A 19,276-nucleotide genomic window follows, 5' to 3' on the forward strand; every position below is an offset into this window, starting at 1 on the left:
TCAAGCTGGTAAAGGTCAGAACAGATTTACCAGGATGTTGCCAGATAATGGAAGGTTTCATAGAACAATAACAGCGCAGTACGGGCCCCTCGGCCCTCGATGTTGCATCGACCTGTGAAACCCATCTAACCTACACTATTCCATTATCATCCTTATGTTTATCCAATGACCATTTAAATGCCCTTAAAGTTGGTGAGTCTACTACTGTTTTAGGCAGGGCATTCCACACCCTTACTACTCTCTGAGTAAAGAACCTACTTGTGACTTCTGTCTTATATCTATCACCCCTCAGTTTAAAGCTATGTCCCCTCATGTGAGCCATCACCATCCGAGGAAAAAGGCTCTCACTGTCCACCCTATCAAATCCTCTGATCATCTTGTACATCTCTATTGTCACCTCTTAACCTTCTTTCTAATGAAAACAGCCTCAAGTCCCTCAGCCTTTCCTCATAAGACCTTTCCTTCATACCAGGCAACATCCTGGTAAATCTCCTTTGCACCCTTTCCAATGCTTCCACATCCTGCCTATAATACGGCAACCAGGACTATTCACAATACTCCAAGTGAGGCCGCACCAGAGTTTTGTACAGCTGCAACATGACCTCATGGCTCCGAAACTTAGTTTCAGTTATAAAGAAAGGCTGGATAGGCTGGGACTTTTTTCACTGGAGGGTTGGAGGTTGAGAGGTGAGCTGTTTGAAGTTTATAAAATAATGAGAGGTATCGAGAATGTTGATGGTCACCGTCTTTTCCTTTAGATGGGGAATTTAAAGTGAGAGGAGAGATTTAGAAAAGACATGATGCAAGTTTTTTTTAATACAGAGCGTGATTCGTGTGTGGAATGAACTTCCTGAGAAAGTGGTAGATGCAGGTACAATTGCAACGTTTAAAAGGTATTGAATGGATGTGTGAATAGGAACGGTTTGGAGGGATATTGGGCCAGTTTGGGCCAGGAGCAGGCAGGTGGAACTGGTTTAGTTTGGGATTATGTTCTGCACAGACTAGCGGACTGACTGATCTGTTTCTGTCCTGTATGACTCTACAATCATTATACACTTATTATGGGATGCATAGCATCAAATATTTATTTTCATGAAAGTATTCACCTCGTAAGCTGACTGCTACAAATCATTAGAGACAATATATTCACAAATTATAAACAATATTGGATAATGATCCAATTAACACCTCCAAATGAATAGAAACTACTGAAGTATTTGTTGCATTAGTTTACCATGTCACCCATACTTTTCAACTGGATGCTATTGCTTTAGAATTTAACAGAAGTCACCCACAACTTATACAAATATCATAACAGCATAGCAAGGAGGCCAGTCAGTTCCTTATGTCTGTGCTGGCTTTACACTGGTGTTATCTACCGAGTCTCATTTCTTATACACTAACAGAGTTTGAGCAATGTCTTCAAATTGCCTTAGCTTCCACCTGGGCAAATGCACTTCATATTTTAAAACAACTGTCTCCTTGGAAGGCAACTTCCAGTAATTTATCTTCCAATATCAACCAAACCAAAAAAGATGCCTCCTCATTACTGTTTCTATACCTTCACTTTTTCCATGGTCAACCTATTTATTTTTCTTAATGGTTCAATACAGTTTTATTTCACTGTATCTACTATAGAACTGGCACCTTAATGCAAGTGTTACTGTACTCCTGGCAATATGCTTTAAACATCCCTTATCTCATATGTAAACACAACTCCATATGAGGCTGCTGTAGTTACTTGAATGGAAATACTGAAGAGGTTTGGGTGGGGAGAGGTTTCCTAACATTATCACATGAACAGATTTCTGCATATTGTTACACTTCCTGCGAATAACTGCTTTCTAACATTCAAATCAGTTTCAGCTCAGTGCACACAACTGTGCAGAATTAAAGCTGGAATCCCTTCTGACTGAGTTTACAATTTGCAAAATAGACTGAAATATTGTTATGATTTATTAGCAAATGCATAATAGATCTTTGAAGCATACACACTGGTAGTAATTTAAAGGTTCCATTCAGAAAATATGGTAAGATTGAACATAAAACCTAAACTGATAGTTAACTTAACATGCCAGATGCCTGATACCACTGTCACACAGCAGCATTAAATCAGCCTTTTATCTCCAGACTTGCTCAAAAAGCATGGCACAACAGCACAAAATCATTTTTTACTGTAAACTGTAGCAGTCTTTTTAATGGTATTCTATTACAAACAGAACAGAAAAAAATCAAAATCTTTATGTATGAATATGGAGTTCATGCAAGATCACCAGTCAAGACAAAGAACAGTGTGTTTAGAACAAGTAGCTATATTCCAGCATTCTTCATGTTGGCCAGTCTGCTGCAGAACACCATCTGGCATTAGTTCCCAAATGGCATCCACACTACCATTTCTTTTGATCACATCGGCAAAATATGCAAATTTTCAAAAATGAAATACTGCAGCAAATCTCTCTGGGCAGCTCTTTGATTCTTTTTGATCATGCCTGCATTATCCTCCTAGAAAGGACTAAACTACATTGTTTGTTGTCAAGTAAAGATTCACTGCATGTTTTTCATTCCTTCCACAATTTGCAGGCTTTTAAATCTCAAGCTTTGAATTACCTATCCAATGTTTTACATCTTTTCTTGTCCTTTCAGACCTTAGAAACATCGTACACTGAGCCAAATCCCTTGTCTAAATTCTGTAAAAACGAGCAGCCTTTACTCTCTTCTTAGTTCTTTAGATATAGTACAAAAGATGGAGGTCACTTGGAAACCATCGTACTTTCTGCATCAGCCTTGGATTCTGGTGCTCAACTGAGTGCCAATTTGTTTACATTGTGGAATAATTCTTAATTTTATTTCAGAAAATCATTACAGTACTGTTTTGGATATTTTAATCTCCTGAAACTTGTACAATAAGTTTGCCAAGGTAGGATTCGTCTATGGGCTGTAATCATCACTGGCAAGGTCAGTATTTGTTGCAGACTCCAAACTGCCCTTGAACTGAATGACTTGGTAGGTCATTTAAGCAGGTAGTTGAGGGCCAACCACATTCCTTTTTAATATCCATTCACAGGATGAGGGTTTCACTGGGTAGGCAGCTTTTATTGCTCATCCTAGACAGCAGTTCACAGTCAACCACATTGTTTTGGTTCTGGAGTCACATGCAGGCCGAACCAAGTAAGGATGAGTTTCCTTCCCTAAAGGACTTTAGTGAACCAGATGGGTTTTCCCTGACAATACACAATGATTTTATGGTCATTAGACTCAAGTCCAGATTATTGAATTCAAATTCCATCTGCCATGGCATTTGAACCCAGGTCCCTGAAATATTACCTGGGTCTCTGGATTAACAATCCAATGATAACACCACTAGGCCATTGGCTCCCCTTACTAAGGATCTGGAATCACATGTAGGCTAGACAATTCAATGATGGAGGATTTCCTTCCATAAAGGACGCTCATGAACCAGACGGGTTTTTAATGGTAATCAAAGGGTAATTTCATGACATCATTAATTGAAACTAGTTTATATCCCCAATTTAATAACTGAGTTTAAATTCCACCAGCTGCTATGGAGAGTTTTGCAACTGTCTGTGGGTACTGGGATGTCAAAATTGTGACAATGTCTGTATCCTGAATACAGGATTCACTGGGTTTTCTTTTATACCAACTCCTAACAATTTCAGACTTTAACTACAATCCAAATATTTCTCTAAGTGTGTGGAATTAACTGGCAATAATTAAATGATTAACTTTGCTGCAGCGGAACCACCTTCAAAGCACTAAATATTTTACCGGCAGAGGTTTACGTATTTGGCAAATTATCTCCATAGAGTTTATTTTTCAGGTTGTATTTGTTCAGTTATTTACATTCTTAGGAACTGAAAATGAACAGTGAACTAATCAGGATATAAGGCATTGAAAGTAATATAATGCTGTGCAAATGGCCAGATCTACCTAAACAATACCATTAAACTGACTGCTTAAATAATCATTATGCCAATTTTCATATTACCCTTGTAAAATTTTTTAACATATATCCACAAGTTTTGTTTGAAATATGGCATTTATTTTAAACATTACAGTTGTAAAATTAAGACTACATAAGTTTTCCTAAACTTTCAAACATCATAAAATCAACAAAAAAATTACAAAAGTATCATATACAAGGCAATAGTTTACCTATCAATTGGATTGGTAAAAATAAATGTAGATCAGTGCTAATGATTTAAGGAAAAACCAATCCAGATAATTTCCAAACTTTTTATTGAACAGTTTTGAAACATTATCCAAAACAAGAGTTTCCATATTAAAGATAAAAAGGAAGCAAAAATGTAAAATACAACAAAATCGTAAATAAATGAAAACATTATGCAATAAACAAACTTGTCGCTGTTGATATTTTTCTTAAACTAACATGATAGAAACCTCAAGTAACAGTCCAACACTAATTTGAAATAGTCTGAGAATATATTTTTCAATACTCACTCAACTTCTGATAGCTGTATTTAACTTCATAGCTTTGAGGTCAGAATTTCCAAATGAGAATTTGTTCAGTGCCTCAAGGAATTGAACAGGGGCAGGGAGAATATGAGCCTACTCTTCAACTGAGTTTATGGAAATTGTTTGATACATTTTTGCTACCATGCAAATTTCAATTTGTAGTATTGTGTTGGTTACTTAGCTTCAGCTGCTTCACAAATGTAACCATGGGAGAGGAAGTTTTTTTTTAAATATATACTTAAATAGGTACTTTTAACCTGGGGAACGTACAAGTAGATATTTATACAAAATAGGCTAACCAGATTAGAAGGAAGCTGTAAGTTGAAAAAACATAGGAAGCAGCTTATATATCAGGTTACTGCTCAAACCTGTGGTTCCAAATAATGTTCTTACCACAGATGCAGACACACAAGCCCTAGGATTTGGCTTTTTTTTAAAAAAAATGATTAATCAGGAACATACAGCTATATGAATCGTATAATTATAGCACACTCCTTACAGATCATGGAATGGCCACAGTGTACAGTTTAAGTCAGTGGAGTCACTAGTCCTTGAAGCATCATCATAAGTCTCCGAGCCCTTTTGCTCACATTATTGTGAGGTTCTGCCTGGTTGAACTGGTACAGTTTCTGTCTGACTTGATTCAATACAGAACCCATGTGATCCCTAGCAACTGGATCTGTGTGATCTAGATTCATGACTGCATCTTCCAGGTAACTGAAATTAAATTGGAGATTAGTTACTGTAAAGTTTACACATATGAAAAGACATAACATTGTGTTTCTAATATTTTTCAAACAGAAAATGCTACAAAATTCAACAATCAGCGATTGAAAGAAAGCTGGAGGGAACCTGTATTTGTATATTGTATTTCATAATCTCAGAATATCCAAAAAGTACAGACACAGCCAATTAATTTGTCTACAGTCATGTGAGTAAAAAAATGGCATAAATAAATAACAAATAGTGAACAAATAGATAACTATAGTGTGTTTTTCATAACATTGCAGGAGGGGCACACGTTAGGCTTTACCACAGGACAGTTCTTTGCGCTTATTAAAACGCTGTCCTAGAATTTTTATATCCATCTGAACAGAGGGATAGTGCCTTAGTTTAACATCTTATCTGAATGATTGTACCCCTGACAATGCGGCATTTTACTCAAGTGCCAGCTTAGACTGTGCATCCCTATCATGAAGTAGGTACCACAAAGCAATGAAGGAGGATCCCACTTCTTAAAAAAAAATCACAGGATATGCACGTGAGATGAGATACATGCAAGGATACTAAGGGAAGCAAGAATGGAAACTACAGATGCACTGGTCATCATTTTCCAATCTTCACAGATTCGGGGTGATATCATGAGTACTGGAGAATTGCAAATGTTACAAACTGGTTTGAAAAAAGAACCTAATAACACTGGAAATAAAAGTCGGAACTTTAATCACATGTGAATTCCTTCAGATTGAGGTGATGCCAGGAGTATTAACAGTGTACAATTAATTTGTTTTAGTTTTTTGATGAGGCAACACAAAGTGTTGTTGTGTATACAAGAGATATTTGATGAAGTGCCACAAAACATTGGAATAAAAGGACAGTAGCAAAATGGATACAGAATTGGCAGAGTGACAAGAACCAGAGTATTGGTGAACGGTTGGTTTTTTAGACTGAATGAAGTTTGATGGTGGAGTTGTACAGGATTGGTATTCGGATCGCACGTATACTTGTGGATAAGGAAAGATGTGGGGGTGCTGGCACTGGACTGGGGTGGACAAAGTCAGAAGTCAGACAACACCAAGTTCTAGTCCAACAGGTGTATTTGAAATCACAAGCTTTCTCAGCATTGCCCCTTTATCAGGTGAAGTGAGAGGGAAGCACAAAGGCACAGGCTTTATAGGCAGAGAGATCAAAAGATCATACAAATGGTGTGAGTGGACAGGCTGAATAACAGGCTTCGGCAAGTGATCAAGAGGGTCAGACAGTGTGAGTAAAGTGTCAACAGCTAAATAACAAGTGAAGGGATGACCTATAATCCAAATAAATAAGGCAGAGAGATAATTGCAAAAAAAAATTAAAATAAGGTAGTGCTGGAGACAAATTAAATGACTAGAATAACATAATAGGTACAGGAGTTGCATGCTGAGGGTCTGATCAAAGTGATAAATAATCCAAAACATTACCAACTAATTAAGGCAGAGAGTTCATAATTTATCAAGGGGATGTTGTCAAAAACAGGACAGGAAGGAAGATTTTACAGATACAGAAGTGTGGAGGTGTCACATAAGACAAAGTATTCTAAGACGTGACAAGGATAGTGTAGAACTTCAAAAGGACATTGACAAGTTAATGGAATTGGTCATCAAGATGCAAGTAAGTAATTTTGATACAAAGAACACAGAACTAAAGTAGTGTGCATTTCCAAAGGGGAGGAACTCAGGTGTGTGTACATCAATTACTGAAAAAAGCAGGACAAATGGAGAGAGAAAGCAATAAGTGAAGCCTCATCGCAACCTTCTATTTAAAAATTATAGTCATGCCTTTTCCAATCTATTCATATGACTGAAATTTGTCATCCCTGGAATCACTCTCATTAATCTGTTATTTACTCATCACTTTGCATCCTTCCCTAAAGTTCGGTTCCTAGAATTAGACATAGCCAAGCCAGTGTTTTATTCAGTTTATTAAGTTAAAATACAATAGCAATGAAGTTACGACCCTCAGTCTAAAACTCAGAATACCAAGTTTCATTGCCTGCTCTCTCTCTCAATTTTTCCTATCACTTTCAATGAAAGCGTAAAAATGTGTGTCCTTTACCAGTTACACTAAATCTGTGCCCTCTGGTTCTCGATCCTTGCATCAATGCGACCAGTTATTTTTATAAAAACAAAAGGTAGTTTTGTGATCATGATGATCGATAAAAGATTTTCATTCCACCGCTGCTGTGGTGGCATTTGAATTCTAGATCATTAGATATCTCTTCTAGCTTATTTGTTTAGTATCATAACCATTATGCTATTTCACCCTGTTTCAGAAATGCCAGCTGTTCTTTCTTTTCCAATTGCCATCAAAAGGCTTTAAATTTTCAGTTGCATCTTACCTGAGTTTTAGTTCTGTGCGTGAATTGAGATCGGTGGAAAGCTGTTGAATAAGTGAAAGCAAAACTGGCTGGGTCAGGGGACAAGGATGCTGGCCAAAGACAAGTTGAGAATCCACAGTTTCGCAGACATAAAGTACCAGATTGAGATCTGCTGCAGTCAAAGCCTGGTTGATAGAAAAATATTAATTAAGGCAGCTAACAGCTCAATCTATTACAAACCGAATTAACAAAATGTTTGCTGTTCAAACTAATGCTCTGTTATTAGCTTAAGGTAGTTATTCAACAATCATTAATTTTACTCAGTACTTGTTGCAAACTAAATGGAGAGATTTTGGAAAACTCATTACTAGAATTTCTATGGGACATGCAAACAACTATGACGCTTTATACCATTGAAAAGTTTGTCAACTCATACAAACAAAGAATACTCATTTACCATGGCACTGGGTGACAGCCAACAACAGAAAAGGTGGAAATAAAAGATATCATTAAAAAACATTTTCACAAATATTTAGAAGCACATCCACATTTCAAAAAGGTGCAAATTTAACCCATGGGTTAAAAATGTCAATCGCCTCCAATTCCTGTTATATCAGACAGCAACACTAACAATAAATCATTTGTAGAAAAGAACTAGAATAGTTTTCAGGAAAGAAAAGTACTGTCATACTTGGCAACCTTTTTATTTCTGAACTTATTTTAGAAACTCAAACAAAATAGTTACAGTAAAAATATTTTGAAAATGTGACATCAAAAATGATTTGGCAAATTCAGCTCTCTGGGGACTGGAAAAATGTATTGAAATTGATTCTGTGCCTCTTATTTGTGTTCTGAGAAGACCCAGATAATTCATAAAGAAATTTATCCCTTCCTTGAACTGAGACATTATAAATTTCAAATGTGTAAGTTCTTCCACCAATTTTACTTGCATGGTTTCTTTGATCCGTGGAATGACTACGAAAACAGCCTCTGACCAAACGCAAAGTAAAGTAAATCCTCCCCCCCACCCCCAAAAAAGCCAAGATAGCAATGTGCATTTTGTCTGTCAAATTGAAAATAGCTCAATTCAACAGAACACCATGTCCCCAACTTAATCTGGTTGTTTTCACAGCTATACAGCAAGTGCTCTGCCCAGGACTGTAAGAAACTATATAAAGTTATGTGCACAGCCCAGGCCATCATGGAAGCCAACATCAAAGATCCGTCCCACTCCGGTAATACTCTCATCTATCAGGCAGAAGCTACAAAAGCTTGAACACACGCACACCAACAGGTTCAAGAACAGCTTCTTCTGTTATTAGGCTGCTGAATGGACCTCTAATTTCAAATCTAATACTGATCTTGCTGTGAGCCCGACTTGTGCAGTTGTAACCTTGTATGCATCGCACTAAGTATGCTCCAATCTGCCTGTACTGATCGCAAAACAAAGCTTTTCACAGTACTTAGGTGCATGTGATAACAATAAATCAAATCAATTTTGCACTTTACCCACAATTACCATCTGAATTATAAAAATGGTTTTGAATTAACTACTGAAGAAAAGCAGACTTTAACACTGATTTTCCACATTACAAAATCTTAAACTACTTAGAACTTGGTCAGTAAAATTGAACAAACCATATTGGTAGCAATATATAATCCATTATTTCAATAAGATTTATTTAAATTTAGGTTCATAGAGGAAGCTCACTCCACAAAAAGTAACATCCTGTGTAATGGGATAGTCTTCTCCTGCTAAACATTTCATTTTGCAAACTGCACTCCATATACAAGCACAATAATTCAGCCTTAATGAACCTTCCACCAATAGGGAAGTTGCACAGTAATGAAATTCTTTACAGAAGTCAAGCAGGTAAGCAATTTAAATGTATATTGTCTGTTTTTTTTTGGAGCATTTGTAATCACATGAACTTGCATCACAATTCCAAATAAGCTGTTTCTCAACAAAATATTTAATAGGAGAAAAAAGTCCAGAAGATCTCAATTATATAGTATTCCATACAGGAAACAAGTTTTCAAGGTGGTTCCACTTATAAGCATGACAAGAACTAGCGATCACATAAAAGTCACCAATAAAGTAATCATGAAATTTGGGAGAAAATTCTTGAACTGGAGTGTGGTTAGATGATGAAATTCACTCCTGTAGTAGTAGTTGAAATAACTAGCATAGATTCATCTTTTGTGAAACTGGATGAGCACATGCAGGAATAAATAAATAGAACATTACATTGATGGCTGGACCTTGGGGCATGTGCACAGCACAAACACCAACATGAACCTGTTGGCCTGAATGGTCTACTTCTGTACTGGAATATTTTGTAAACACCAGATTTAGGTCACAAATACATGGGCCTTCACAGTGTCAGTGTAACAAACCCAAAGGGAAACAGCCAATGCAATCACCAACTGGATTTTATATTGTCCCTTTAGCACAGTAAAACGTATAAACAATCTTCACAGAGGCACGAACAAAATTTGACACAGATCCATGTTTGGAGATACGATGGCAGGAGACCAGAAACTTGGTCAAAAAGATGTGCTTTAAAGAATAACATAGAAGAAACAGTTTGAGAGGGAGGGAGATCTAGGGATGGAATTCCAGAGATATGAACTGGCAGCTAAAGGCATGGTCACCAATGGTGCAACAATTAAAAACATAAGAGACCAGAAATGATAGAGCACAGACATCACAGATGAGGTGCGAGGGTGGCTCAGTAGTTAGCACAGCTGCCTCACAGCACCAGGGACCCGGTTCAATTCGAGTCTTGGACGAGAGTCTCTGTGGACATTCTCCCCATGTCCATGAAGGTTTTCTCCCACAGTCCAAAGATGTGCAGGTTAGGTGGTTTGGCCATGCTAAAAATTGCCCAGTGTCCAGGCATGTATAGGTAAGGTGGATTAGCTATAGTAAATGCACAAGTATGGATATAGGGTGGGGTTCAGAGTCTGGGTGGGATGCTCTTTGGGTGGCCAGAGAGAACTCAATGGGCCAAAGGGCCTCTTTTAAAACTGCAGGGATTCTACGACTTTAGAAGAAAATTTACGGCTAGAGGATATAGCAGAAACAGGGATGGGTGAGGACTTGAAGAAACTTGAACATACGGAAGGGAAGTTTGCATGATTAGAATCCAATGTAGGCTTGAAAGCTCAGGTATGACAGGTGATCAAGACTTGGTAAATGGTAAGACACAGACAGCAGAGCTTTGGATAACCACAAGTTCACAAAATCTGACATTGTGTTTATTTCCACAATAAATTGGAAAGGCAATGTGAAGTACAGCAAGTTGAATTGTTATTTACAAGCTTAAGGGTTAGGACAACAATATTACTGAGTCATTGCAAAGGTAGGAAAGACAACAAGCGACATGTTCTGATTAAACAGTAAATGGTCATTCATTTCAAAAAGACGTAGCTTAGTTCAGTCTTCAAATCAGATCAAGACAATGGAAATGCCCGATTCTATTCGTCTTATGGAGATCCAAAATATCTTTTCTAATAGTCACTTAATAAAGAAGAAAGCATCCATCCATAAATATCCATATGGATGCAATATCAAAGTTAGGTTACCTCAATTTTGAGGCAGAAGTATCAATAGGTTGTGTTGTTTTTTAAATGACTGAGTCAGATACTAAAGCTCTGTGAAAGCCTACAAGTTAATTTATGTAACAAGTACATTAAAAATGCTTTCAATTATTCATTTACCTCCAATGAATTATCCTGAACAACCCTTTCTGAACTTTGCACATGCTTCACATTTCTGGATATTGCATAGCTTTAGGAGCCGATAGAACTAAAGTCATCACCAACACCAGTCACTGGAAAAGATACGCGATTACTGATGTAAAGCCTAAAACTATGCAATATCCTTCAGGACCACAGATAATTTCAAACAAAAATACTGACGCACGACTTATGACCATCAAAAAGGGGAAAATTTATCTCAATCAGAATTATTGAATTTGATCACTGAAACTTTCAAAAAAGCAGGGAAATTATATGTCTTAAAGAACTTCTGCAATAATCAGCCTTACAAACTATGGAGGTACAAGTAAACTAACAAAATGGATTGAACAAATGCATTTAGTACACAGTAAAGACTGCTACTGACAAAGAAAAGTGACTCAAAATAACTTAATCTTCTATAGCTAAGTCCTGATTCTGTATGATAATTTAGAATAGAATTAAAAAATTAGATGCTGTCTCAAGGTTAAACCAATAATAAAAGTAAATTAGAGTATTTACATGCAATAAACATTTAATTGAATCAGCACAGGCTACTCGATACTTTCATTACTATTTGGCTGCATTTGCTGACACCAGCACATGCATGCGATGTGCCGCTTTAATTCATGCATGCACATCTAAGTGGTTTCGGGGGATGTGGACCAGGGCCTGGGATAGGCAGGGCAATGGCAGCCCAGGAAAGAGTATGGGATGAAGAGAGCCTGCATACATGTAGAAAGGAAGGGCCCTCTCATTCACCCCTCAATGCCCTCCACTTTTTAAACATTGGATTTTGATTAACCTTCTGTTCATACCTGTTGAAAGGCTTGGTTAAGTTGTCCCTGTTGCAACAGCTGCAAGATGTGGGCCTGCTGGGATTGGAAATCCATGTGAGTTGTTGGAATGGGTGTCCCTGCAGCTGATCGCATGGCCTGCATGATACTGGTTGTAACAACAGCTTGTTGCTCCTTCATTGCGAGGCTAACTTCGCCTTTCACAATTCTCTGCACTTGAGTCAGAATTGATTCCTGTAAGCTGTTAGATATTACACATGAATTTGGCAAACCATTATCAATTAAACTCTATATTCCAAACAATTCTCCAAACTCAAATATTATGCATACACTTGATAAGCACACTGTCCCCGTGAAGTACTTAACCTGCTCGACAATATATTTCATGAATGGTCAAAAAGTGCATCAAATTTCAATTTGTACTTTTTGGTATGCCATGTAGACTGCCCTGTTTTTAATGATGCTTTTCAGTTGATCTTAAAATGACAGTGGAAGAAAGTTTAATTTTTTGACACATCGTAAATGTGTTCTTAAATTCTTTCACAGAACCTGTAGTGGTTCTACCTCAGATAAATCAATTGGGGCCTTTTTATTTTCCTTTATTCATTAACAAGATGAAGGCATCACTGGCTAGGCAGCATTTGGTAGGAGTAACAGTAAAAGAGATTATTACTTGAATGGTAAAAAGTTGCAGCATGCTGCTATGCAGAGGGACCTGGGTGTCCTTGTCCATGAATCACAGAAGGTTGGTCTGTAGGTACAACAAGTAATTAGGAAGGCAAATGGAATTTGGCCTTTATTGCTGAAGAGATTGAGCTTAAAAGCAGAGAGGTTATATTGCAGCTGTACAAGGTGCTGGTGAGGCCACACCTGGAGCACTGTGTGCAGTTTGGGTCTCCTCACTTGAGGAAGAATGTACTGGCACTGGAGGGAGTGCAGAGGAGGTTCACTAGGTTGATTCCTGAGTTTAGGGGTTGCCTTGTGAGGAGAGATTGAGTAGATTGGGATTATATTCATTGGAATTCAGAAGATGGAGGGGGGATCTCATAGAAACATATAAAATTATGAAGGTAATAGATAAGATAGCAGTAGAGAGGATGTTCCCATTGGCAGGTGAAGCTCGGACAAGAGGGCATAGACTCAAGATTAGAGGGAGCAGATTTAAGACTGAATTGAGAAGGAACTTCTTCACATGGAGAGTTGTTAATCTATGGAATTCCTTGACCAGTGAAGTAGTTAACGCTGCTTCAGTAAATGTTTTTAAAGCTAAGGTAGATTTTTTTTTGAACAATAAAGGAATTAAGGGATATGGTGAGAACGCAGGTAAGTGATCTGAGTCCACGAAAAGATCAGCCATGATCTTATTGAACAGTGGAGCAGGCTCAAAGAGCCAAACGGCCTACTCCTGTTCCTAGTTCATATATTCTATTTATTGCCCATTCCTAATTGCTCAGAGTCAACCACATTACTGTGGGTCTAAAGTCACATGTAGGCCAGACCAGGTAAGGATGGCTGTTTCCTTCCCTAAAGGACATTAGTGAACCAGATGGGTTTTGCCAACAATCGACAATGGATTCATGGTCATTATTAGATTTTAAATTCTAGATATTTTATTTAATTCAAATTCCATCATCTGCCTTGGCGAGATTTGAACCCAGGACCCCAGAATGTTAACTGGCTCTCTGGATTAACAGTCTAGCAATAATACCTCTAGGCTATCACCTCCCCAGGCAAACTCTTCTAGCAGCAAGGTGCAGCAGCTAACTTAGCAAAGAAACAGGCTACAGAAAACGAAGATAAAAGGCATACTAGATAATCGAGGCCATCTACATTAATTCCCAATTTACTAATCATGATCCAAGGAAAGGCTATTTAGGTTCACAACATGTAGGCTGGACAGGCATTCTGTTCATTTTATGATCTGTGGAGCAAGAGTTTCGTAAAATTATTATAACTCTTTACCATCTCCGATCCATGCAGGTTTTTGCTTTAAGACCTAAAATTTTACAGGTTCAATGTGCTTGCAAATTTTGCAGAATAATTTCACTGAATGCAAACCACTTCCTTAAATCTCCTAGCACTCTCAGAAAAGTAACTGAAATGCAACTTGCAGAACTGAATGTATTTTAGAATTTTGAAGTGATATGGATTTTTCGCTCAATTTGAAATGCTCAGGAAAAATAATCTCAGGATTATCTTTTGCGAAACTTGACCAGCAGCAAACTGGCTCCCTCAGGAGATTAAATAGTGCGCAAAACCGTGAATTGTATTGAATGTGTTAATAAAGGAATGATGGCTCAAATAATTTTTTTATTCCATACATACTTTCTTTACATAATAAAATTAAACTACTCACTGCAGTATTTTTAAACTAGAATTTACATGATTGTACACGTAACTTAGTTCAATATAATAATCAACAGGCTGTAATTTGTATACTGTAGATTAAATCAATTTTTCAAGAGTGTCTAGCATGAAAAAAATATGGAAAATGAATGATGTAAATAATGCATAAAGCTAACATATACATAGACCAAAAATCTAGATTTTCAACAGAAATAACTGCTTTCACTTAATTTTTTAAAATAAACTTTAAACTGATTTCACTATAAATGTTACAACTAGTAAGAAAGGCAATCTACTGATGATCATGAAATCATTGTCGGTTGTTGGATAAACCCACCTCGTTCACTAATGTCCTTCAAGGAAGGAAATCTGCCATCCTCACCTCATCTAGCCTACTTGTGACTCTCAACTGTCCTCTGAAATGGTCTAGTAAGCCATTCAATTGTGCCAATCACTACAAGGTCTAAACAAATGAAACCAGATGGATCACCAGAGAGCAACCTAGGCACTGGACAAGACAACAGCAGAAACAGCCCTGTTGATCCTGCAAGGTTGTCCTCACTAACACCTGGGGTTTAGTCAAAATTGGAAGGGTTGTCTCACAGTCTAGTGAAGCAACATGTTAGTTGACTCATGGGATCATACCTTACAGATAATGTTGCAGACACCACCATCACCCTCTCTGAACATGTTCTGTCTCACTGGCAGGATAGACCCAGCAGAGGTAGCAGCACAGTGGTAAACAGTCAGGAGGGATTGCTCTGAGAGTCCTCAACATTGCTTCCAGACCCCATGAAGTGTCAAGGCTTCAGGTTAAACATGTGTAAGGAAACCTCCTGCTGATTACCACATATTGTCCTCCCACAGCTGATAAACCAATACACCTCCATGTTGAACAACACCTGGAGGAAGCACTGAGGATGGCAAGGGTACAAAATGTACTCAAGGTAGTGGATTCCAATGTCCACCACCAAGACTGGCTTAGCAGCAAAACTACTGATCAAACTGGTCAGGCCCCAAAAGACACCGTTGCTAAACTGGGTCTGCAGCAGATGGTGAGGGAACCATCAAAAGGGAAAAGCATATCTGACTTCATCCTTACTAATCTGCCAGCTGCAGATGCATCCATCCATGAGAGTATTAGTAAGGGCAACCACTGCACAGTCCTTTTGGAGATGAAGTCCCGCCTTTACATTGATAATACCCTCCATCATATCGTGTGGCACCATCACCGTGCTAAATGAGACAGAATTTGAACAGATTTAACAACAAGACTGGGCATCCATGAGGTGCTGTGGATGATCAACAGCAGCAAAACTGTACTCTTAACACAAATCTGTAGGAGAGCATGCCAGGAGCAGCAACAAGGGATACCTGCAGATGAGGTGTCAATCTGGTGAAGCCAGGACTACTTGCATGTCAAACAATACAAGCAAATGATAGACAGCTAAACAAATCTCTGGAAGAGGAGGTTCCACAAATATCCCCATCCTCAATGATGGAAGAGCCCAGCACATCAATCCAAAAGATAAGGCTGAAGCATTTGTAGCAACCTTCAGCCAGAAGTGATGAGTGAATTATTCATTTCAGTCTCCTCCAGTGGTCCCCAAATTACAGATATCAGTCTCCAACCAATTCGATTCACTCCATGTGATAACAAGAAATGGGTGGAGGCATTGGATACTGCAATGGCTACAGGCCCTGATATCATTCCGGCAATAGTACTGAAGACTTGTGCTCCAGAACATGCCGTTCCCCTAGCCAAGATCTTTCATTACAGTTACAACACCGACATCCACCCCACACTGTGGAAAATAGCCCAAGTATGCCCTGTACATAAAAAACAGAACAAACCCAACCTGGTAAATTACCACCCCAGCCTACTCTCAATCATCAGTAAAGTGATGGAAGGTGTCACCAACAGTGTTATCCAGCAGCACCTGCTCAGAAATAACCCACTCAGTCACGCCCAGTTTGGGTTCTGCCAGGAGCACTCAGCTCCTGATCTCATTACAGCCTTGGTTCAAACATGGACAAAACAGCTGAATTCCAGAGGGGCGGTGAGAGTGACAGCCCTTGACATCAAGATTCATTTGACAGTGTGTGGCATCACAGAGCCTTAACAAAACTGGAATCAATGGGTATCGGGGCAAACGCTTCAGACACAAAGGAAGATAGTTGTGGCTGTTGGGGGTCAATCATCTCAGCTCTAGAAGGTACTCAGGGTAGTGTCATAGGCCCAACCATTTTCAGCCATAGCATCAACCACCTTCCGTCCATCATAAGGTCAGAAGTGGGAGGGTTCGCCAATGATTCACAATGTTCAGCATCATTTGTAACTTCTCAGACACTGAGGCAGTCCGTGTCCATATGCAACAAGGTCTGGATGATATCCAGGTTTGGGCTGACAAGTGACAAGAAGCGTTCACACCATACAAATACCAGGCTACGAACATCACCAACAACAGACAATCTAACCACCGCCCCTTGACGTTCAATGGTGTTACCATCACTGAATCTCCCAATATCAACATCCCGAGAGTTATTGATCAGAAACTAATATGGGCTCAAAATATAAACACTGTGGCTACAAGAGCAACTCAGAGGCTCGGAATACTGTGGCGAATAACTTGCCTCTTAACTCCTCAAAGCCTGTCCATCATCTACAAGGCACAAGTCAGGGGTGTATGGAATACTCCCCACTGTACTCAAGAAGCATGACAAAGTAGCTCACTTGATTGGTACTACATCCACAACCTACACTCAGTAGCAGCAGTGTGTACTATCTACAAGATGCACTGCAGAAATGCACCAAGGATCCTCAATCCAAACCCATGGCCACTTCCATCTGGAAGGATGAGGGCAGCAGATACATGGGAACGCTATCACCTTCATGCTCCTTCCAAGCCACCCACCATTCTAACCTGGAAATATATTGCCATTCCTTTACTGTTGCTGCGTGAAATTCTGGAATTCCCTCCCTAAAGGCATTGTGGGTCAACCCACAGCTGGTGGGCTGCAGGAGTTCAAGGAGGCAGCTCACCACCACCTTCTCAAGGGCAACTAAGGAAGGGCAATAAATGTTGGCCAGGCAGGAATGCCTACATCCCACAAAATGAATAAATATTTTAAAAAAAGTAAAATAGCAACTTCAGTTCAAAAGTACTTCACTGGCTGAAAAGTGCTCTGGGAGATTCCAAAGTGGCTCTTAAATGAACATTTTTAGTTTCTTTTTTAATAAGGTGCAAAAAAAAGTTAAACGTCCCTGTATAATCCTTCCAGAGATGAGTAATTTCAAGCTTTTGTGTTAAACATTATAAAAGTGCATGGCCTTCCAATTGATATTTAAAAAAATGACAATTTCTAAACCTGCTTCAAGAGAGAAAAAGCAGCTTTGGTTGACAGTGTTGCAATATTTCAACACCAATCACCTTATGACTTATTCTTATACGTGGAACATAGCTAGTATATTTCTGCTCAACAATGTCAGGGTGTAATGCCATTTTATGTAGAAGATGTTATCATTTGCTTCCAGAGGAGAAAAGCAGCTAACACAGTTCCCTTTGGATTAATACTTCTCAGTCTTCTGCTCTGTAAATTGTCTTTCTGACCCGTTTACAGGTCACATATATTGTTTCTCCTAGTGGTGCTCAATTTTCAGTTCTGCACAGAAACAGAAAACTTTGATCTGCACCTCCAAGTAAGAGGAGGAAGGACACTAATGTGAATCTGACTTCGTTTCTGTGAAACAGAATACTGGGATACAAGTACAGACCATCAAGACAAGCCTACGTAGAATAAAGATACTAATCTCTTTACTTGAAGGCATTTCTGTGAATTACTTAAGATAGGTACCTCAAATGGAGAAGTTCCTATGCATATATTTCCAACTTGCCCCAGGATGTAAAACTGACCAGCACCCATAAAGAAGCTGCCTAATATCAATTCTTTTAAACTGTCAGACATTCATCAAGTTTATATTTATAAAACACTCAAAAGGTAGAGCCATCTGAATTTTTGTTTCCTTTAAGTATTTCTAAGATTCCCTGTAAAAAGTGCTTTCCAAGTCACATTAACTTGCTTTATATTTTCCTTGCATCACGTTTTATTTGCTAATCACTTTAAATCTATATCCTTTGGTTACTAGCTCTTCCACCACGGGAAGCAGTTTATTTACTGTACCAACCTCATATAGAAAATCAATCTCCTCTGGCTAACTTATTTTTAAAGAAAGCAGCACAAGCTGCTCATGGAACTGGTATCAACTAAGGAAATCTATTCAACATCCTCTTATTTTCATGTATTTTTGGTTGTGGACTGAAATAGAAAAAGGACTGTTTTAAAAATCAAGGATCATGGAAGGGATTTCCACACTTTTTAAAAGCAAGCTACCAACACTTACAATAAGTTCTATTTATAATATTACTTGTTTAACTAGTGGGTTGTTTAGTTGCAATTTGCCTGTGGAATGATGACCAGTTGTCAATCACAAAGGCCTTCTGCCTGCCAACAGCGATGCAATTGGCATCCAGGTCTCCTGATATGTACTAATTATCTGAAACTTGCTGTGCAGGGGCAATTTCAAAGTTTGAAAACGACCAAAACTTGGAAGAACTGTAAGCTGTGTGGAACTCTAAATGAACAGTGACAGAATCATACAGTACAGAAACAGACCCTTTGGCCTAACTTGTCCATACCAACCAGGCTTCCTAAACTGAATTAGTCCCATTTGCCTCAATTTGGACTATATACCTGTAAACCTTTCCTATCCATGTACTGTTCAAATAGCTTTAAAACACTAATTCTACTCACCTCTATCACT

General features: G+C 38.5%; 1 protein-coding gene across 3 annotated transcripts in view; it reads right to left on the reverse strand.

Annotated features, from left to right (window-relative positions):
* Positions 1 to 4,240: 4,240 nt before the first annotated feature.
* Positions 4,241 to 19,276, reverse strand: part of edc4 (enhancer of mRNA decapping 4) — a 94,846-nt gene continuing 79,810 nt past the window's right edge. For all 3 annotated transcript variants that reach the window (XM_059651633.1, XM_059651632.1, XM_048546928.2), the window contains exons 27-29: positions 12,130 to 12,349; positions 7,592 to 7,755; positions 4,241 to 5,211 (exon numbers count right to left, since the gene is read on the reverse strand). In XM_059651633.1, coding sequence (XP_059507616.1) covers positions 5,022 to 5,211; positions 7,592 to 7,755; positions 12,130 to 12,349 — 574 coding nt within the window. In that variant the 3' untranslated portion in view covers positions 4,241 to 5,021. The remainder of the gene's footprint in view (positions 5,212 to 7,591; positions 7,756 to 12,129; positions 12,350 to 19,276) is intronic.

This window comes from Stegostoma tigrinum, chromosome 16 (assembly GCF_030684315.1).
Source record: "Stegostoma tigrinum isolate sSteTig4 chromosome 16, sSteTig4.hap1, whole genome shotgun sequence".
Classification (NCBI taxonomy): Eukaryota; Metazoa; Chordata; class Chondrichthyes; order Orectolobiformes; family Stegostomatidae; genus Stegostoma; species Stegostoma tigrinum.